Source organism: Euleptes europaea, chromosome 3 (assembly GCF_029931775.1).
Source record: "Euleptes europaea isolate rEulEur1 chromosome 3, rEulEur1.hap1, whole genome shotgun sequence".
NCBI classification, from domain to species: Eukaryota; Metazoa; Chordata; class Lepidosauria; order Squamata; family Sphaerodactylidae; genus Euleptes; species Euleptes europaea.
Window position 1 is genome coordinate 41,029,982 of NC_079314.1, and position 21,863 is coordinate 41,051,844.

At 46.3% G+C, this 21,863-nt stretch overlaps 1 protein-coding gene across 1 annotated transcript; it reads right to left on the bottom strand.

The window, feature by feature from the left end:
- Positions 1–1,580: 1,580 nt before the first annotated feature.
- Positions 1,581–21,040, bottom strand: SSPN (sarcospan). Its single transcript, XM_056847280.1, has 3 exons — positions 20,642–21,040; positions 7,600–7,686; positions 1,581–1,951 (listed from the first exon to the last, which is right to left on the bottom strand). Exons 1-3 carry the CDS (start codon positions 20,948–20,950, stop codon positions 1,586–1,588), a joined length of 762 nt encoding a protein of 253 aa, XP_056703258.1. The 5' UTR covers positions 20,951–21,040; the 3' UTR covers positions 1,581–1,585.
- Positions 21,041–21,863: the final 823 nt, after the last annotated feature.

The following is a 21,863-nucleotide window of genomic DNA, read 5'->3' on the forward strand; positions in this document are numbered from 1 at the left end:
TCTGATACTACTGGGAGTTGGAGGGGTAATAAGAGATAGCGGGTGTGATCCAGAGACTGTGCTTCAATTAAACGTTTTCAAGAAAGTTCAACATTTAACTGCACATGTAACTGATTTCAATTGGGTTTAAGGTATAATCCAACAAAGTCAATGGAACTTTCACTAGTAGTTTCAGTGACATCCAATATCCAGCTATCGAATTGTTCAGAAAAGCCAGTTCTTAAATGTCTTACATCAGCTCTAATGTGCTGATGGCCTCTGACTACTCAGTTAAGACCAACCTCACCATCCTTTTACAGTGTAGAAAAGAGCAAGAGACCAGTAGCACCTTAAAGACTAACAAAATTTCTGGCAGGGTATGAGCTTTCATGAGCCACAGCTCAATTCTTCTATCTGAAGAAGCTTCTGGGTGGCTATCATAGCTGGAGATCTCCTGCTATTACAACTGATCTCCAGCCAATAAAGATCAGTTCACCTGGAGAAAAATGGCTGCTTTGGCAATTGAACTCTATGGCATTGAAGTCCCTCCCCAAACCCCACCCTCCTCAGGCTCCATGCCCAAAACCTCCCTCCGGTGGTGAAGAGTAACCTGGGAACCCTAGAAGTAACGCCCAAAGCCACTTATCCGCATCAGTGCTATTCAAAGCATACATGCAAGGAACACACTGACCTATCCCAGGGGAATGCTCTGGGGCCACCTTCTGCGGCTTATCACTTTTTGACACCAGGCTGATTTGCAGATTCCCTCCAGAGACCAAGCTTCAGGGTCCTCTGAAGAGGCTCCAGTGCTGCTTCAAGCAACAGGTATATCCTTCACAGACTGTGGGTCACACTGCCAACCTATAATGAGACCAGCTTCTCCGTCATGGTTCATAACCAGGTGGTTTGCTGTAGCCCTCTCAGCAGAAGACAGTCATAATATTCAGGGCCATTACAGAGCAGACAACAACAGTACCACAGAGGGCAATGCAAACTGGGACGTACTCTGTGCAAGTTGTTTGAATAAAAGAACAACAAGTGTGTATATGTGTAAAAGGCACTGTGAGGGGAAATGGGCTTGCACACGCATGTGGGGGTTTAACCTTTGCTTTGCACTCAATTCTGTAATAGCTGCCCTTGGTCCCCATGCTATATTCAAAGAAGGAAAGCCGCACTGATCTCCTGGAGTTCTTGCTTGGCAAAAGACCCCTTGGCCTGGCAGCAGAGGGCTGAAATAGAATCACACTGATGCTTCTCTAGTGGAGCTTTGCAAAGGTGGCCATTTGCACATCCCATTAAAAGCACTGCAATGTGGACTGACATCATCTTCCAATAATGAACATCCACAATTCTGGATCCAACAAGTTGATAGCCTTAGCTCTGTGGGGAATATATGGGATCTGGTGGGGGAGCTTGAAACAGCTATGGTAGACATATTTCTCTTACTGTCGTCCGAACTAATATATTCATTTAGCATGTGTTTTGTCTCCTCCCCCTCCTTTACATAAATATAACCCTAACCCTACTCCTCCCCCAGTTATGTAAACAATTATCAATTTGGTGGTGATTTGATAAGGATGCCTCTCCCACCCCCACCCTCATAACCCTATACTTTCTGTTGTTGGACTCCAGGGACAGTTGAAGAGTACAACCGGATGCCCACATAGAAGACCTGGTACCTGTCTTTCCACATCACAAAACACGCTGCAAAACCCACAAGGGCAGCCAGGAGGTTCAGCACCATCTGGATCAGCAAGTAAAGTCTGAAAGTCCCAAGGAAGTCGGGACAGTCAGATACATCCTGGTAAGTGAAAGTTCTGCTGAGGGGGTCCTCGGTGTCCAATTTACACTGGCAGGTCTCAGAGATGGTTTCGCAGGTAAACTGGGTGATCTGGGAATAACAGTAGGCGGCAAAAGCCACCGCGAGCACGCAGACCAGCAGGCTCAGAGTGCTCAACAGGAAGTAGGCAACCTGGAAAGAAAGCACAAGGGGCCACATTTTAGCATAACTGGAAGCCACTGTAGGTAGGTGACACTGAGCAGCCAAAAGGTCACACACGAATGTGGACAATCCCTTCCCAGATGAAATTTGTGAATGTCCAAAAGTAGATAACAAATGCCTCAACTTTTCAAACATACACCACTGAATGCTGCCAGCAAAACTGATGTGACTGTCAATGTTCACTGGGGAAATCTCTGAGATTCTGGACATGCACTAAACGTGCCTGGGTTGTTCACACATGCAGGTTGTACCATTTGATGTGATGGTGTGTGAGGAACAAACAGACCTGTAATGAACCAGCCTTTAGATCCAAGGGCCCAGAGAAATATCTCTCTTTTGGGTGGGGGGAGCAGAAGTCCAAGAGGCCAGATTTCCAAAGGGATAGGCCTCTGAAGTGTGTTTTGTGTAGGGGAAAGCACTTTGGACTGCTGCTTACCTCAGGTGGCCTCAGCCAAGCTGAAAAGAAATAACAAAGAGGCAGCTCCACAATCCAGCCAAAGGAGAGGTACACCTGAAGGAGGGCTAAGAAAGCCATCTGTTATAGAACTGGCAGAGGCTGGGGCTGTTCATGCCAAAGGGTAGCTTTCCACTGGAGCTGATACTACCCTTGTCTCCTATATAGCTTTCCCCTCCCCTGCCCCCCACCAAAGGGCTTCAAGTTTGCCTCCTCTGCTGCTGGAGTCTGGCCTAGGCAAGCTACATTCTCAGCCTGCCCCCAGCTCCTCTCCTTGGCCAGTCTCTGGATCAGGCCAAGGTTTCATCTAAGCCTGTGTTGTTCTTCTTTTCCCAACAGCGGCCAACCAGAGGCATTCAGTGAGTCTTTGGGATGGGCATCAAATTTGCTATTTAAATGCTAGCCAGTGAGGAAAGTTGTGAACACCTTTTGCCAACTGCAGAATGATGTAAGTTGAGCTTCTGTTCTTCATTGATGTAAGTTGCTGCTTCTGTTCTGTTCTTCCCTCCTTCATCACAAGCTGTGAGAGAGTGACTGGCCTCAGATCACCCAGCGAGCTTCTGTGACAGAGTAAGGATTTGAACCTGGGTCCCCCAGATCTTAGTCAGAGGACTTAAATAGATGGTACATGCGACCTGACTTGTGGTAGCACGTAACATTGGGGAACTAAAGTACCCAAACACTCCGGAGCCCAATTCGCCTGGAGAGTGCAATGTGTGTGTGTGTGTGTTGGGGGAAGGAATGGCTTCAGCCTTCCCTCCAGTGCTGCTTTCCCTACTTAAATTGTCAGGGGTACTGACTGCAGCATGTGGCACCCCACAGCAGGGCAAACAGCCTCCTCCCACACCTGTTTCATCATGGGAAACTGGCCCAGGAGTGAAGGCCTTCCTCTACAGTAAACACCCAAGCTGGATTGGGCCCAAGAGTGCTTGGGAACCTGATGTTACATGTGGCTGCAATTCTAGTTGATCCCAGACACTCTGCTATCATGCTGGCTCCCCATGCTGCCATGGAGGTGCCATTCAGCTATCATGGCTAATAGCCCAAGACTTATCCTTCATGAAGTTGGCTTAATTCTCTTTATGAAATTGGCTAATTCCAGGGCCTGACCACTGGACCTTCTGTACTCAAATACTCTCTAACTACCCTCTCTTCTTTTTTGGCTTCTTGGGTACCTTTCAGCAACATCATATGGGAAAGAATTTGTTTCTCTAAATAAAGAATCCTCATTTTTTGCAGGCATGGCGTGAACCAGCCATCAATACAAACGCCACTTCTTGACCTTGATGTTCCAATAGTGTATGTCTTGATAAAATCCATACTTCAGGTATATTTTGTCTCCCATCTACTGTGTGAATCAATCTTCCTGTCTGTGATTCAGTTTGTGAAAAAAAGTAGCTAGGTTATTGATTATATTTGTACCAGTTATGTCTGATCTGCTCCCAAGCTACTTGGAAACACCTCAGATTTTATTTAAAAGCCTCACATTCCATTGGAATCAAATGGCTGTGCTGTAAAACTTGAAAAACCAAGGGCAATTTCCATTGAATTCTGCACTTTGATAAGAAGGCAATTGCTGGAAAAATAAGGACAGGGTCTTCTTTTTTTAAGCATAAGAAAAAAAAGGGAGCTGCTAAGGGGCAGTAGGGAGAAAGAAATTTGCCAGATTTAGAAATCAAAGACATTGTTTAAACAGACTCACGAGCAAAAGCAAGTATATATTTAATAGAGTTCATCCTCCTCCCATGAAGTTACTGAAGTTATTCTGGCTTCCTATTAAGGCTGTCTTCTCCGTTATTCTGAGAGCTGAGACACATATTTTTCTGAATTAAAACTGATGCCTCACTTCCCTCTTAGCCTCCAAATGCTCTGCTTGTGCCCTCAAAGGAACTCTACCCTGTGTGTTCAGTTCTGGGGCACACGAAGGCAGGAAATCCTGGTGCCTGTTTTCATCATGAATAGCTGGATGATTCATTTACATCCAGTGCCATGATGCTGCTATCTGCTGCTACCTCAAAAAAAGTGGGGGTGGGGAGCAGTAATCATACAGAGATGCAGTGGGCAACTCCTTTTGCAAAGGGTACTTTGGCTCATGGGAGCAGTTATGAAGGGAAGGTAGGCTTTCTCCAGCCCCCTGCATTCATTACTTGACTGAGCCAAGAAAAGAAAGACTGGAGATAGCAGGCATCACCAGCCACCGCCAAGTGCGCATGGAGGTGCATGTGTGTAGATCATGTGCACCAGGAGATGGCTGCACACATCTGCCCATCCTCCCAGCACACAAAACCCTGAATTGGATTTCCAAGTAGGGTTGCCAACCTCCAGGTACTAGCTGGAGATCTCCTGCTATTACAACTGATCTCCAGCCAATAGAGATCAGATCACCTGGAGAAAATGGCCACTTTGGCAACTGGACTCTATGGCATTGAAGTCCTTCCCCTCTCCAAACCCTGCCCTCCTCAGGCTCCGCCCCCCAAACCTCCCGCTGGAGAGGAAGAGGGACCTGGCAACCCTATTGCCAATGGGGCTTAGATGGCCTCCTCTCCCCCCCCCAATTGTAGCAAACCTTTTTACTGACAAGCACATCATTTAGCACAAAATGTTTCCTATCATCTTCCTGGGGCACTTTGGGAACTAGGAAGATAAATCAAAAGAGAACACCCCCCTCCCGCAATAACCAGCAAGAACAGGCCCTTTCCTGCCCCCAAAATTTCATATTCAAGACAGTCTATTTGCACTGCCTCTATGAAGGGCTGCCCCCGCCCCCCCAGCTCACCTCACAGGACTGGAGTGTGGATAAGAGAACCCCCACCCTGAGCTTTCTGGCAGAAGAACGTGAGACAAATGGGTTAATCAAATTATTTTTCCTTTTGCAAACTGGTGCCTGTTTATGCTCCCTGTTATCACTGATGACTATTGAGATTTCATAAACTTATTTTGATTCATCTAATTAAGTGCATTAATACCCTGCTCTTCATCCAAGGAGCTCAGGGCAACAGGCCTGCTTCTCTCCTTTTTTCCATTTTATCCTCCTAACAACACTGCAAGATGGGTTAGGCAGAACGAGTGAGGCCAAGGTCACCCAGTGAGCTGCACAGTGAATGGAATTTAAACTTGGGTTTCCCAGATCCCAGGCCACCAGTCCTCCAACCAGTATGCCACCCTGTCCCTGATCGTGCACAACCATTCCATTATACAAGAAAACGAAGAAGAGCAGAAGGATATAATGTTTTGGCACCCATGTGCAGCCTCACACACAAGTTAGAAGACTTGCGGGTGTGTGTGGACGGGACCAGATTTGATTCAAGGACTTGGATTCAATTCTTGACTGATGTAACCCTGAAGCTGTGCTTGTTGCTTACCCTTATTGAGTTCTCAGTAGGTAGCCGTGTTAGTCTGTCTGCAGTAGTAGAAAAGAGCAAGAGTCCAGTAGCACCTTAAAGACTAACAAAAATATTTTCTGGCAGGGTATGAGCTTTCGTGAGCCACAGCTCACTTCTTCAGAAAGCTCATACCCTGCCAGAAAATATTTTTTGTTAGTCTTTAAGGTGCTACTGGACTCTTGCCCTTATTGAGTTCTGTTTGTGCCATGTTTAAACCAGGATCCTGGTATCTATGCATTTCCATGTGGCCTGTACTACAGCCTCAGATCCACCATGTGTTAATGCTACATAAATAGGGGCTGACAGTTCAGTTGCAATTAAATATCAGTTTTGTGGGATTTGATAGGAATACATTTTATTTTAAGCACTTGGCAATATGTTTCAACCATGCCTGTTTCTTGCTGGTATGGCTGTGTACAAAATATGCCTCTGGCATGCCGAATTTGTGTGATGCACTGCGAAGGCAATCTTCAGAGATATGGCCAAACATGTGTCAGGCTGCAGCTTTTACCCTGCTGACTTTTAGTCTGTGGCTTCAGGAGTTTGAGTGGCAGATGAAACAAGCATTTTTTGCATGTCAAAAGGGGTGTGGGGGGGTGCGTCAAAACTGGTGATCTTGATGGCCCATCAGCAGACTAGTCACATGCTAAACCCAGAGGCAATTCCAAAATGGCAGGCAGGCACTGTGGGGGGGGGGACCGAGTAAAGGGGCTCAGGCTTGCTGTTTTTTCACAGCTTGAGATGAACACTGGCTGGCGAGAAGGGGCAGGTTGGCCTGTGGTGTCTTAGGCATGCTGCTTTTCAGTTCTCCTGGCTGAGGAAGCAAGTGCGCAGCCAGAAATCTGAGCCAAATGCCTAATCCTTGTGTATTGCTCACATGCCACTCGACAAGCACAGCTGGGGATATTCATGTTCTTATTAAAAAAAAAAAAAAAACCCAAAACTCTCTGTGCCAAAGTAGCACACATTCTGAGCCGCAAAGGGAGGTGTTCAGAAATATTTCTGGTTGCCAGTGGCAACCAGAAATGTTATTCCAGAGCCCAGCAAAAAAAAAGCCACCAGAATACCTTTCCACAGGAATAGTACACCCCATCAGGACACAGGGAGCCCCCAATGGGCTACAGCACCCCTTGGCCACTGCATGTCAGGAAAATGGCACAGTCATGGGAAGGCTGAAGCCCCCTCTGTCTCTGAACCATGGCCCTCATCTGAATTGGGCCTGCGGATGCCTGGGATTAAATTCCCAGCATGCAACTACAAATTCTCACGTGATTCCCCTTCACTGGCAGTCTTTAAGCAGAGTCTGGACAAACACTTGTCAGGGGTGCTCTAGGCTGATCCTCCATTGAGCTGGGGGTTGGACTAGATGGCCTGTATGGCCCCATCCAACTCTGTGATTCTAAGATTCTATTGTGTGAACCCGGGGAAAATGTACGTGCAGTTGACTTTGACTGGCTTTTGATTTCTGAAGCAGGAAACAAGAAAGCAAAGCCTCACCGGCTACCAAAAGCAACTGGAGGCTGGCTTCCACACTCATCACAAATGGGTGAAACCCCCTGCAGAAAGCTGGACTTTTAAAATCCTGTTTGTCAAATTTACTTATATCATCTGCTTGCTTTGCCAATCTCAGTCTGGTTTCTACTAGTCCTCTGCAAGAGCAAAAGGGCCTGACACCCAGACATTCAAAACTCTGGAAATCGTGTTCATCCAAGTTTCTGCCTTCTGAAATGTCTGACAGTAATAAGAATGTCATGGAAGTACAAACAAACGAAGCGATGTACCTTGATGGCAAACTGGACGCAGGTCTTCTCATCCGGTTGATAAGAGATGCAGAGCATCACCAGCCCCAGCAAGGCCACAACACAGAGCTACAAAAGAGGAAATTCCATTTGAAAAGGCAAGAAGGACACAGAGTCAGAGCAAAGCCTCCCACTTCCCAATACCAAACGCCATGCTGCCGATGTACATAAAGCAGTCTATTGACTATTCACTTCACAGCATTCATCGAAGCCCCTACTGGAGTGGCTGAATCCATCTCGCAATGTGAATGAGGCTGGTGAGGCCAAATCAGGGACCCCTGCTTGTCTGGAGCCCAGAGAAGGGACAGGAAGAAAACAGAAGCATCTGATCTGCAGCCATGATGATTCCATGGCACCACTGTTTTATTTTCATCATTCCTAGCGTTATTTTTTTTTAAAGAGTGTCTTTAACAGGAGAGTCCCTCTTACTCCAGAACACCAACGTCTCAGTGCCTGAAAACAGATGATTTGGCCATCAGCATTTTTATTTCATGTAATTTTATGGAAGGGGGCAGGAAATATTACTTGAGAAGATATCGAGAGAACCCACCAATATCTCATTTACAGTTTGAAGCGCCAGGTGCATTTGTATTCTGGCCTTATGCTGCTCTGCTGCAGATGAAGGTCTTCCGTGAGGATCCCCTTCCAGCTCCTTACGGAACTTCTCTTATTCCAGGTCTCAACTCCTATTCCTTGTCCTGTCACCATTGATATCAAGTTTTTAATTCAATTAACATCAGTGTGATGCTCAGGTCTTAAAATGAGATCATATTGAGTTGCAGCCAAACAAGAAAGGAATCTCAGCTCAAGAGCTGAGCTGTCAAAGTGAGAGGCTGGCCTCACCAAGGACTCTGACACAAAAGTCTCATGTGCAGCAAAACCAAGGAGTGACCTTTCGCCTAACACCTACTTCTCAATCACATACAAAACATATGTGCCGCAGAGCCCTTGTGGTATGCCCGGTTGCAAGTAGGTCTGTCTGCGGCCTTTTCCTTCACAGAAAATCTGCCGTTCTGCCAACCCTCCTTACTAGGTGGGGCAATAAAACCAGCAGCTTCCTCATAACTGAGGTTGACATACTCCAGGTGGGGCCTGGAGATCTCCAGGAATTACAACTGATCTCCAGACTTCAGAGATGAGTTCCCCTGGAAAAAATGGCTCACTGGAAGATAGACTTCATGGCATTATATTCCACAGAATCCCCTCCACTCTTCAAACTCTGCCCTCCCCAGGCTCCATCCACAAATGTCCAGGAATTTCCCAACCTGGAGCTGCCAGCCCTATAATGGAGGGGCCTCAGATTCTACCTGTAGCGGGGATACGGTTGCCAGCTCCGGGTTGGGAAATATCTGGAGGTTTTGTGGGTGGAGCCTGAGGAGGGTGGGGTTTGGGGAGGGATGTCAATGGGATATAATGCCATACAGTCCACCTCCCAAAGTGGCCATTTTCTCCAGGGGAACTGATCTATTGTCACCTGGAGATCAGTTGTAATAGCAGGAGATCTCCAGCCACCACCTAGAGGTTGTAGCAAACAAACGTTAGCGTGCTGTATAGTTACTTAAGCAAACCCAAACCAGCAACGTGTTGCAAAAACAATGAATAATTCAAAATTAAGTACTTGTAATAGTGTTATTCAATATATCATATACATTATATACAATGAACTTGGTTTACAAACTGAACCATATATTCCAAAGAACACAAAATTAAAGTACAGAACATAGGTACAATGTCCATTTTTTGCAGTCCTTTTAGCTGTATAGAACGTCTTGTCGTTCAAGAGGTAAGAAGGTCAGTTCTTCATTTAAACAGAAGCCCGGTTGTCTTTCTGTTTCGGCTTAACAAAAAAGCCTTCCTCAGCGACCACTACAAAAATACAGCAATATATACAATGCAAATGGTCTATAAATGACAGGAATCAAAAGTAAGCATTATAAAAGTAAACAACAAATTGATACTTACACGCGAGCTGTTACTAACTGGCAACCCTAAGTGGGGACCATATGCATCCCTGTGGAGAAACTTTACATACAATGGCCACAGGCAAGCCAATGCTTTGGGAACCTCCCCACGGCTTTGCTTACTTCTGGGGCAGGGCTGCTGCACTAAGCTGGAGCCCAGCTGCAGGGGCTGGCACAATCAGGCTCCTGCCAAGGTGCATGGCTGAGCAGAGTGAACATGATTGCTTATGTTAGCAGTTCGCCATAAAACATTTTGCTGCATTGTGGCTCAAAAACAATCTGGGGGATGTAGTTCCTTAGGGGAGGAAGCCTAAGCAGGTCTCCTTGCGAATCAGTCCCATTTTAGTCAATGGGGCTTAGTGCCAGGAAAGTGTTCTTGGGATTGCATCCCAAGAGCAGGTGGCAGGTGCCCATACCTACAGGCTTGGCTACCACAAATGAGAGAGGGCTTTGAGGGTCGGAGCGGGCCTTGGAAGCCCAGAATGGGAATGAGCACAGAGAGAGGAATACTGGATTGGCAGTTAAGACTCAGGACACTTTCACACAGCCCAAATAATATACTTTCAATCCACTTTCAATGCACTTTGAAGGTGGATTTTACTGTGTGAACTGGCAAAATCTACTTGCAAATGATCGTTAAGGTGCACTGAAAGTGGATTGAAAGTGCATTATTTGGGCTATGTGAAAGTGCCATTTGTGTTAAGAAGGGTGTCATTCTGTTGGCACTTCTATACCTGATTATAAGAAACTACCAGTCATCTCATGTAAACATGAACATGCTCGGTTCAGACCGAATTAATATTTAACCTTTGTATTCTATGACATTTTAAATATTGTTTAATTCTTATGCAAACTGCTTTGAACCTACCAAAATGGAAAGCTATACCAAGAGCCTTTAAATAAATAAATGTGAGCCTGGAGCAACTGAAAACTTCAGGCCATATTTCTAGCAGTTTTGAGTCTTCACACTAAAGTGATTAGTTGAAAAATTCTTCCAAGCCCTTGCCTCTACACCAACAACTAATTAACACCTGCTACTGCGATGAGGAATTTTGCTGATTTGACCTTGGCAGTTTTCAATTCACTGCCTTTTCTTCAAAACAAACTGGTTTCCTCTAACAGCATGTGAAAGTTTAGAGGCTGGAAAAACGGAATGGCGAGTGACCCAACAGAAAGATGCACAAATAACCAGTTATCGCAATCAGCACCCTGCTCATCCGGGCTTCACGTTTGGGGGTTCCACATTTGAACGCTTCTCCTTAGAAAAAGCTCCCTGCCAGGTTTGCCAACCTCCAGGTGCTAGCTGGAGATCTCCCGATATTACAAGTGATCTCCAGATGATAGAGATCAGTTAACCTGGAGAAAATGGCTGCTTTGGCAATTGGACTCTATGGCACTGAAGTCCCTCCCCTCCCAAAACCCCACCCTCCCCAGGCTCCGCCCCAAAAATCTCCAGGTATTTCCCAACCCGGAGCTGGAAACCCTACTCCCTGCACATGGAAAATTAGCCTGTCCAGCTGAAGGCAAGGCTAAACCTTTCTCCCAGAGTTACCAGTTGTGTTTGGAGGGAAGAATGTGGAGCTGTGGGAAGAGCATGCAGGTGCCCACAGCTCTTCCACCATTGGACAGGGATAGATGGAGAAGCTGTGAATGAATCCTTTGTACTCAGGAAGTTGGTGGCTCCCAGACATCTGTTATTTTGCTGCTCCAACCAATTAAACCATATTGTGCCAGGAAAACAGCAAGGGGACACTTCCCCCCACCAGAATCCTAAATGTACGGATCTGAAATTACAATTAAAAGACCCCCTCCACCCAGTTCTGCAGATGCCCTTGGCAACCAGGACTGGTGTCTGTCTGTTACAGGCAATAATGATTTTTTGGGGGGTGGGGGTTATTCAACCCACCCCATTTCCTTCCATGACGTGCTGGATTCTGCCAAACTTTGCACATACCTGCCAGATGTTATTCTGGCTACCAGGTTTCATTTTGATCCACCCATGCAGTGGTGCCGAGGAATGTTTTTGAATCAGTGGAAGAACTGCTTCCTCCCAAAAGGCAGGTGGGCAAGGGATACAAATGGGAATTGTTGCGTTCCAGACTATGCCACATCTCATGAAAGGACCCTTTAGACATTTCATTTAACTCATGGGAATACCAAGTGGATGGATGGGAGTGGCATGGGGTTGTCCCCACAAATCCTCCTTACCCACCCTGCCCTCTCACAGAGCTCTTCCCACAGCAACCCAACTATGGTATCCATACAGCAAGCTGCGTGAAACTTCCAGAAGCCCTTCTTGATCTCTCTGAGGAGCCAGAATAAAACAGTCTTAAAGGTGTCTGTAGTGTTGCCAACGGTCTCCTGCAGTTACAACTAAACACAGAGATCAGCTTCTAGGGTTGCCAACCTCCCGGTACTAGCTGGAGACCTCCTGCTATTACAATTGATCTCCAGCCGATAGTTCACCTGAAGAAAATGGCCGCTTTGCCAATTGGACTCTATGGCATTAAAGTCCCTCCCCTCCCCAAACCCCGCCCTCCTTAGGTTCCACCCCAAAAACCTCCCACCGGTGGCAAAGAGGGACCTGGCAACCCTATCAGCTTCCCTGGAGAAAATGACAGCTTTGTAGGGTAAACTCCATGGCCTCACATCTTTCTCATCCCCAAACTCTGCCCTCTCCAGGCTCCGCCTCTAAATTTCCAGGAATTTCCCAAACAGGAGTTGGCAACCCTGCTTGCCCAGCTCTGTGTTGACAGTAATTAAAAATCATATAGGCATGAGTGGCTTGAAGAGCCTGGCAAGATGTGATGAGAGGAACTCGAGGATGATCCTTCCTCCTCCCAACTTTGTTTTTAAAGGAAAAGCTGCAGCTGCAGCTTTAAGCAGCTGCAGGAAGCGAAAAGCATGAGACCAATGCAGGGAGGGGCTGCTTAACCCATGGATAGGAAAGAACTTTGCTGGGGAAACAAGTTGAGGCTTAACAAGTGGCAGGAAGGGCAGGCATTAGGATGTCCCTCCCCTAGCCTTCAGCTTCCAGTTTCAAGCTCCCAGGGCTGCTGTTCAGTTTTTTGAAATAAACTTTGAAAAGAAGAGGAAGAAACTGCCTACCACATGCTGTTTGGCTCTAACCTGAAGAGGATTAAAAAAAACACACACACACAACCACCATGGGGGGCGCATTCGTAAAGCAACTGCGATTGCTTCTATTAAGTGTCGGAAGGCCCCTTGTCTAGAGAGAGGCACAGAAGGCTCAAGGGAAGTTTTGAAAAGAAATGTGACTGCGCTTCCTCGGAGACCAAGCAGCGTGTGAAAAAGCAAGCACAGACGTTGCCATGGACCTCACTCGGCCTGGCAGAACTCCAGCCATCTTCAGAACTACACAGCGATGTAAGAGGAGGTTCAGCAGCCAGCACTACATGCTGACAAAAATCCAAATAGATCAATTAGAACACCAAGCTAAGGTCAAATGTAATTTTCACGAGATGCGCCAAACCCCTAACAGGCCAGATACACCATCCATCCCTTCTTACTCCTTCCCTCTATCTTGGCGGGGGGAGGGGTACATTTTTCCAGCATTACTTGCCCTTGCTTGCTAGAGTTATCAACCTTCACGGAGGGCCTGGAGATCTCCCAGAATCTATATATGTAATTCTAAAGTGTGCCCACTGCCTGGGGATACTTAAATCCGCAGATTGGGGACACATGCACTCCAACAGGTTTTTGTGCTGATTCAGAGGACCCCCTTGGTCAGCAAAAAAATCGGAATTTTTAACGGGGGGAGGTAAATGGGGGGAGAATCCAAAAAGTGGATTCTGTGCAAGCGCAAAGAATGCACTTACCCCAGGCTGTTGGTGGCAGCTCTTGGGGGGGGCCTTGGCGCTCCTGCCCGCCACCAAGAGGGTGGCTGAGGAGGGAAGGCTCGGCATGCCTGCCCGGACTGCTCCAGGCAAGCTGCCCAGAGAGAGACAGAGAGCACCAGAGAGAGAGAGAGACCACGAGGCTCTGTGCCATTCAGAGAGAGAGAGAAAGTGAGCACAAGGCTCGGCACTGTTGAAAGAGGGAGGGAGATGGAGGGAAGAAGTTGGGAAGGAAGCCTCGGTGTGCCATTGAGGGGATGAGAGGATGGAGGGTGAAGGGCAGCCTCTGCCCACTTATCTCTGCAAACTCAGGAAAACCATGGAGAAAAAAACGATGGGAAAAACTATTCGAGAACCAAACAGAGGAAAATATGTGCATAAATGAAAAAATAAAATGACGCTTTTGACAACATTTGTGTGGAAAACTCCTCAAACTAGCATCTTTAGGAAAAATAAAGCTCTCAAAATTTAAAGATGTGGGACACTCCCATACACTCCAATACAAGCTCTTTCCCATGAAGTTTGAGAGCCATAGTTTAAGAACATAATCCCCATTTTCCTTTTTTAAAACAATGATCTGTAATTAAACAAATAATAACTCCAATCTAATTGCGTGGGTGACAGAGGTTCAGATAAAGTGAACAGAAAGGTCCAAAACAATATCTCTAAAACCTTATTTATTTGTAGGTGAAAATATGCTCCTTTGGTGAAAGAATTATTTTAAACCTTGGGTAATAACTTTTTTAAACTTCCAAAACTGGAAAAGCCCCTTGTTCATTTCAAGATTGCTCCATTTGCAACAGCATTTTTAAGGCACTTTTCATGAGGGATTTGAAAATTGATTTAATTTTCTCCTACAGTTCTTCGATGTCACCAGCATTCCCACAGCTGGCTTTACGCATGACCTTAGTGGACGGGCAGCCCATTCCTGGGCCTTCGGCAGCTGGGGACAGCATGGCTGAGGCACCACTGCCGCGCCTCCAAAGCTGTTGCCTGGCTGTTGCCTTTTGGAGGCTTTTTTTTTAAAATGGGGCATTTTGCCCCATTGAGAACGGCAAGGCTACACCAGCAAAAATATTGGCACAGCAATGCTGTTCTCTTCTCTTTGCCTTTTCTCTTTCACTTCCAAAAATCAGGCAAAGGCCTGCAAAAATAGGAACAGCCTTAACAGAAGTATTCTGCTTTCTTCATTTATTCTAACAGCAATTTTGGAATATTTTAAAAAAATTGTAATACTCTACGTGCCTCTGTGTCCCTGTTCTATTTGGAACCGCAAAGGTGCAGAAGGCAAGCAACTGTAAAGCCATAGGTGAGCTCAGAGGTTTATTCTCCGATTTTTGAATCTTATCACAGTAAGTCAAGTTTTTCTTCCCAAATGAGTTATGAACCCCAGTTCCACTTTTTGCACGCCGGGAACATTCTGCTCTTGTTGCCTCACTGGCAAAATTCCCCTTCATTCATGCTAATGAACTAAAGTACTTGATTTCCTGCAAGGAACAGTGTGACAGTTTCGCCACTAATAAAGCAACGATCCCTTCAATAAATCAGGCCCTATTTAGCACATTAGCACTCTTCCTTCACTCTCCTGTCAGAGGAGGTTAGCAGCAGCATTGGGACAAAGTCACCCTATAATCCCGAGGGAGACTTACAGGAATGAGTTTAGTCTATTATCTCTAGCTAACTTCCATCCAAAGACCTCAAGAATTCACTGCGAAATTTTGCTACAGCCAGCAGAGTGGAATGTTAGTCAAACATTTGGGGGGAGGGGGAGTGCACATGAGTGGGATGTTGCTAAAACAAGCACTCGTTGGTATTTTACACCATGTTGTCCCTGTGTTCTGCCGCAGCTGCCAAGAAAGGAACCATTGCTCATTTAGATCTTAATCAGCGACCACGAGAAAGAAGCACAGTCTGCTCCCAAAACGAAACCGTCTGCTCCAGAATACAAACATAATGCGTTGGGAGCCAGACGTTATGATATCCCCGGTGCCCAAATCTACATGCCAATCTTCGGCACTTCAAAACCGGTTGTCAAAAATAATGCAGGGTGCTTTCTGAATGAGAAGCACACAATGATGTTTTATTTTGTGCTGTCCTGATTATTTCAGGGTGCACATATATGTGAAAAGGGGGATCACAGCAGTGTAGGGTTGCCAGGTCTCCCCGACTACTGTTGGGAGTGGGGGTTTAGGGTATTTAGATCCAGGTTGGGTTGGCACTTGATTGGTCAGTCGACCATATTAATAAATTTGATTTGATTTGATCCAGGTTGAGAAACTCCTGGAGATCTGGGGATGGAGCCTGGGGAGGACAGGGGCCTCAGTGGGGTACAATGCCAGAGAGTCCACCCTACCAAGTATCCATTTTCTCCAGGGGAACTGTTCTCTGTGGTCGGGAGATGAGCTGTAATTCAGGGGGATCCCCAGGTCACACCTGGAGGCTGGCAACCCTACAATGGCTGATTGTATAAACCTTCTATAAAGCAAGAGTAAAGCAAAACAAATTCACACTGCTCCACCACAACAGTGCCTGGAAGATCACCCAAGGACACAAAGATCAACTTAGACAAAAACATTTTCACTAGCACCTGTATTTATCTTCCTTGAGAAGTGGATTCCACAGCAGGGGGCTACCCTGGAAAAGGCCTTATTTCACCCACTAGCAGGCATTCAGTTTGGGTTGCCATCCCCCAAACAGGGCCTGGAGATCTGGAATTACAACTGATATCCAGGGTACAGAGATCAGTCCCCCACCCTCCCTAGGTTCCACCCCACAAACCTCCAGGAACTCTCTAATCCAGTGCTAGCAACCCTTTGTCTAAAATTCAGATCAAATGCAAAATTGACATCAACAAGAGTGCTGAAACTTTTATGAGTGAAACTCAACTGGCCCCGCAGGAAGCCATTAAACAACCATCCCGTTGTTTTCACATGCTTAATTTCCACTCAGAAGATGTGACATATATATGAACATGGTACATTGCTAGAAATAACCATATTTCCTCAGTCGATCTCCAACAGATTTGGTATTTTCTAGCGTACCAGTTCCAAGGGCAGCTTTGCATTTCCCAACACCCAAGCTTCTTTCTCTTTGTATACTGACTGAGGTTGTAAAAGAATGGGTGGGTGGGGGACGCTGTAAAAAAACAAACAAAAATCATTGTCTGTTTGGTGGAAGCGGCTTGGCTGTTCAATTTGTTGGTGAAGGTAGAAAGCACTATCACAGACCTATGGCATATGCCCAGAAATGCCTTCCCCTACATACTTTCCAAGGACATGCTTGTGTACTTGAAACAACCCTGTCCTCAAACCAAAAATAAATGCCTGAAGTCTGCTCTCCCACCCCCTCTCCCAAAAATTTACAATTGCTAAAGGCTCTTTTCAAAAAGGGCAAGAGTCCAGTAGCACCTTAAAGACTAACAAAAATATTTTCTGGTAGGGTATGAGCTTTCGTGAGCCACAGCTCACTTCTTCAGCCCTTTTTGACTACTGAAAACAGACTAACGCAGCTACCCACTGTGAATTATCTAAAGGCTCTTTGTGGTTCATTGTATGCTGCATTAATCTGCTCCTCAGCACCCTGTCCTATGCGGGCTTCTGAAACAAGATTGTTAAATTAAACTTTTTTTAAAAAAAAACTCCATTACAAATGTTTAGTTGAACACAGAGTCTTACAATGGATTTGGTAGCCGGGAACTAAAATTAGATTATGTGTTGAACAACCAAAGAAGAATTCACTGAGTCACAGCCTGAATTTGGTTACATCCTTTAATGTTGCTGCCAACTGAGTCAGACCAGCAGTCCATCTTGTTCAGGATAATCTACTCTAGGGCCTCCAACGTGGTGCACGTAGGCTCCATGGTGCCTGCCTATTCCTATCCTGCTACCCACCAAATGTTTTTAGAACGTGGTTTGGACTTTTGCCCAGCAGGGCTTCTGATTGGCTATTGGAAAGCTGTTTGTGCATATTTTTTTAAAGTTGCTTCTGGGTTAGGTGCCCCCACAACTCAAGGATCTTCACTGCACTGGAGAGGATGGGCACTTAACCCTTTCTGCCTCCTCCTGTTCCTCCATCTCAAATTGTGTCCCCAAGAGGCACCAAAAGCTTATTTAACTAGAAAGCCATCAAATGTAGGTGAGGGGGCAGCCGCCCCTCCTGCTTTCCTTAAATGACATCCCTGAGCATCAGCATGAACAAGGCCATTTGGCGTGGTGATACTTTTACTGGAAACTGTGTGATGTTAACTGTGAGTTTTGGGGCTTTGAGGCTAGGGTCAGTGGGGATGCTTGAGTGCCATATATTGTTATCAGAGGTACTCCTAGAATAACAAGTGGACTACTGGGTTAAAATTCTGGGAAGGGTGTGTGTGTTGCTCCTTGGATTCTATGCACATAAAGACAGTATAGGATGCCAATAAATGAACAACAAGACACTGGTTGACATTGTTGACATATATTGCTCATGACCAGAACAGTCTGTCCCACAAATGCTGGGCTCTTCTGCTTTCCTCTAGTGGTACATCCATTTTGGTCACAGAAGTTCTCTTCTGGGAATACAGGAAGCTGCACTATGGACACTCCTTAACATAGCATGAAATCAGGCCAAGTATGAAATGACCTGAGGTCTCTTTGGGCTAATTATATGACATGAAGAAGCATTGAATGCATGCAGGGCAGAGGGGCAAACACAGCCATTGGCATGCCTGCCAAAAACCATCTTCTTTCATAATTAGCCCCTTTCGGTTGTTGCATTTATGGCACTGTGACTGCACATATGGAATAAATGTGCTACATATGATTTTTCCAATATGCACGACTGCCCTTTTTCTGAAAAGGGCAATATGTGGATTTTCTGCCTCAATACACACCTTCCACATCCCGGATTAATCTGGGGTCTGTATATGAGTTCCAAAGCTGGAATAAGAAACAGGAACTGTGTGCATTGGGAGAATTGCATGTAGCACGTTTGTCCCATGTGCATGGTGGAATGTAACAGTTGAAAAGGGGCTACTACTGTTTGAAATAGGCTCTGTGTTCTGACCCAGGGCCAGTCTTCCACTGTTCCAGATGATCAGTGCAGCAGCAAGGGGGAACTTGCATGGAGAGAAGCTCAATTGTGCTTTTGGATGGTCACTGGTGGAAACAGCCAAGAAACGATGCAGTGCTGTTCTCACTCATGGATTCCCAGATCACCAGTTTGAGGCAACAGACAGTATCATGGGTTTGGACTCAAGAGACCAAACTTCAAATCCCCACTCAGCTCTTAAACTCACTGGGTAACCTTACACCAGCAGCCATCTTTCAGCCAAGCTGACCTCACAAGATCAGTGTGAGGAAAGAAGAAGGTTGGTTCTTATATGCCAATTTTCGCTACCACTTAAGGGAGACTCAAACCAGCTTACAATCGCCTTCCCTTCCCCTCCCCACAACAGACACCCTGTGAGGTAGGTGGGGCTGAGAGAGCTCTAACAGAGCTGTAACTTGCCCAGTCACCCAGCTGGCTTTGTGTGTAGGAGTGGGGAAACAAATCCAGTTCACCAGATTAGCCTCCGCTGCTCATGTGGTGGAGTGGGGAATCAAACTTACTTCTCCAGATCAGAGTCCACCACTCCAAACCAGCGCTCTTAACCACTACACCATGCTGTCTCTAAAAACAGGTAATGGTCATATTGAAATGGATGTGGATATGCAGGTCCAGGGGCTGGAAACAAAAACATGCTTTCACTGTCGTGGGCACCTGTTTCCCCCACGGAGAGCATGATCCAGCAAATTCCCCAAACTCCCAGAGTTTTTCAGCAAAAGCTGCACATCATCAATGGTGGGAAGAGCAATCCCATTGAAAGCAGTGTCCCTTCCAGCCAACATCATCTCTGTCCTTGCTCGATTCAGCTTCAGTTTGTTCTCTCTCAGCCACTTGACCACTGTGTTCAGATAGCAGGCCAGGACAGAGACAGTCACTGCTGGTGGCTTATTCAGAGTAATATATAGCTGGGTGCCATCAGCATATTAGTAACAACCTACTCCAATACTGTGGACAACCTCATTAACAGGCCTGTAAAACAGCATGGGAAATAACACAGGGCCTTGTAGGCTGGGATCAACAGCAGTTAATTTAGATATAGCTAATTCTCAACATGGCCAAACCTTTGGATAATTAAACCTGGAGACTGCAGCTATTGAACAGATAAGACTTCTTTCTACAAATGTGAAAATGCTACAGAAAAATCTGGGGGGAAATTGGGGTTAACCCTCCCAAACAATAGAATGTCCTCTGTGGAAACAAATGTCCTCAGTGGCTGTTGCTAGGCAACCACACAGTATTGCCAGGCTTGGCTTCTGTCAGTAAAAGGCAGGGGAGGGGGGCACATCTAGTAGACAGGAAAAAAGCAACCTGAGATAAAATGGACTTTTGCCTCTCTCTCAGTTTAATCAATACAAGTCAGTCCGGAGATACCACCCATGATGGAAAAGGCACGCACGCTTTTGCCAAAATCATACGATCCCAAATAATCATGTGCTTTGCCGTGCTCGCAAATAGCTTTATCAGATGCTTCTACCTTCTCTGTTCTCATGCCAGAAGGCACGCAGATAGCATGCTGCTTGCGACTTTGGATTTCCTGGCACTGTCTAATGTGGAACCTGCTTAGAGAAACTTATTCTGAATTTCACATTTAACCCTTCACTCCCACAAAAATCAAAGCGGCATGAGCTATTGGTGCAACTCCAGAGTGGGGGAGGGAGCGAATATGAAGACACTGAAATGACAGCCTTATTTATATCTCCTCCCATTGTGGAAGCTTGCAAGAATGGCTACTCTGTTTTCAATATGATTAGAAAGGCATGAAAGCAAAGACTTTCATTTCTCTATTTTGTCAGGGGTCGTTGCACGTGTGTGTCCTGCTTACATTGCAACCTCCTCGATAGGAATTCTAAATCTACATTGTGCACAACAAGCTCAGTGGGTGTATATCTTTTCCCAAGGTTTCTATGGTGCTTGGAGGAAGGATCTCTCCCTGTACAGAATTTCCATTGCAACAATATATAATATAATAGACATTGCAATCACTGCCAGGCAATTTCCCTTGTCAAGAGTTAGCTTAGCTCAAGGCAAACAGAAGTGTAGCAGGGCATGCAGGCAGTTAGTCTCAAGTGCAGCGTTTCATGCACGTTGGCACATGGAATGGTAGAAAGAGACTGATATGCTTACAATGATGCCAGCCCAATATGGAGTGTCTCTGGCTAGCAAGGAAGAGCTGAAGCTGGCCATGAGGAAGCCCAGCACTGTGATGGAGACACCTAAAGCCAGCTGCAAGAGTGCAACCAGCAACGGGAAGTGGCAGCCGCAGCACTTGTGGGCATCCTCCTCCTTGCCCCGGCTGGGATCCCCTTTGGGTGGCTTCTTGGACATCAGGGCAGTTTCGGGCACCTTCTTCTGCTCCGTCCCAGGTGCTTGTGCTGCCTGGCTCAGGTTGTTACCAGCTGGGCTGCTTGGAGCTTTCTTCTCTTCTTTTCCCATGTTGAGGAACTTTTGGAGGGAAGGGGGGGAGGGCTTGATAGGCTGGTGTGTTTTGTGCTTTCTCCCTCGCCCCCACCCGACACTCCCCTTTTGTGCGGGCTGACTCGTTTCTGGTATTTGCAGCGAGGAGGCTGAACTAATATGGAAAACATTTGGAGCAGATTGCTGGCGCTTCCAAGTGCCACATATAGCCCAGCGAAGAGGGGGAACTGAGGGGGGTAGCAGACGGGCAACACATACAAGAAGAGCGCCTGCCTGGGCACTCTGCTCGAAGGAGCTGGGGACTGCTGCTTGTGACTGAGCCCACCAGGCAATTAAAAAGCGAAAATCCTGTGCTTGTGGGAGACTGACCTTCCCTCGATGGAGGCTGCATCCACACAAATGCTGTTTTGCCTTCATTCCTGCTGCAAGTGCAAAGGAATTCATATGATTTATTTACTTACTTCATTTATATCCCACATTTCTCTACAACGGGGACCCAAAGCAGCTTATATCGCTCTCCTCACCTCCATTTTATCCTCACAACACTAATCCGATGGTGTAGGTTAGGCTGAGAGACAGTGGGTCACCCAGGGAACTTCCATTGGAAGAGTGGAGATTCTGATTTGGATCTCCCAGATCCTACTCTGACACACCAACCACTACGCCGTACAACTGGCAATGGAGCATCCAGGTGGGAGATTTCTGTGCACTTTCTTCCATTTCCCTTGCATTTTACCCCCACTGTGTCACCGGAGGCTTTTTAAGGGACTTAAAAAATTGGTAGCTGCTATTGGTTATATTTGAGATTGTTTTTCTGGTTAAAGGACTGGACCTTAACATAAACAGGAATATCCCCCACCCCCAATTTTGTACCATCTCTTCTTCACCCTGTGACATTTCAACACCCCCCACCCAAGTGTACCTTAACCAC

Bases quoted from the DNA above. Each gene is read 5' to 3' on its own strand.
- SSPN (XM_056847280.1), bottom strand. From the start codon at position 20,950: ATGGGAAAAGAAGAGAAGAAAGCTCCAAGCAGCCCAGCTGGTAACAAC. The intron at 7,687-20,641 runs GTAAGCATATCA...CCTCTTTTGTAG, and splicing joins CATATTGGGCTGGCATCATT to CTCTGTGTTGTGGCCTTGCT. The intron at 1,952-7,599 runs GTACATCGCTTC...CTTTCTTTCCAG, and splicing joins GCGTCCAGTTTGCCATCAAG to GTTGCCTACTTCCTGTTGAG.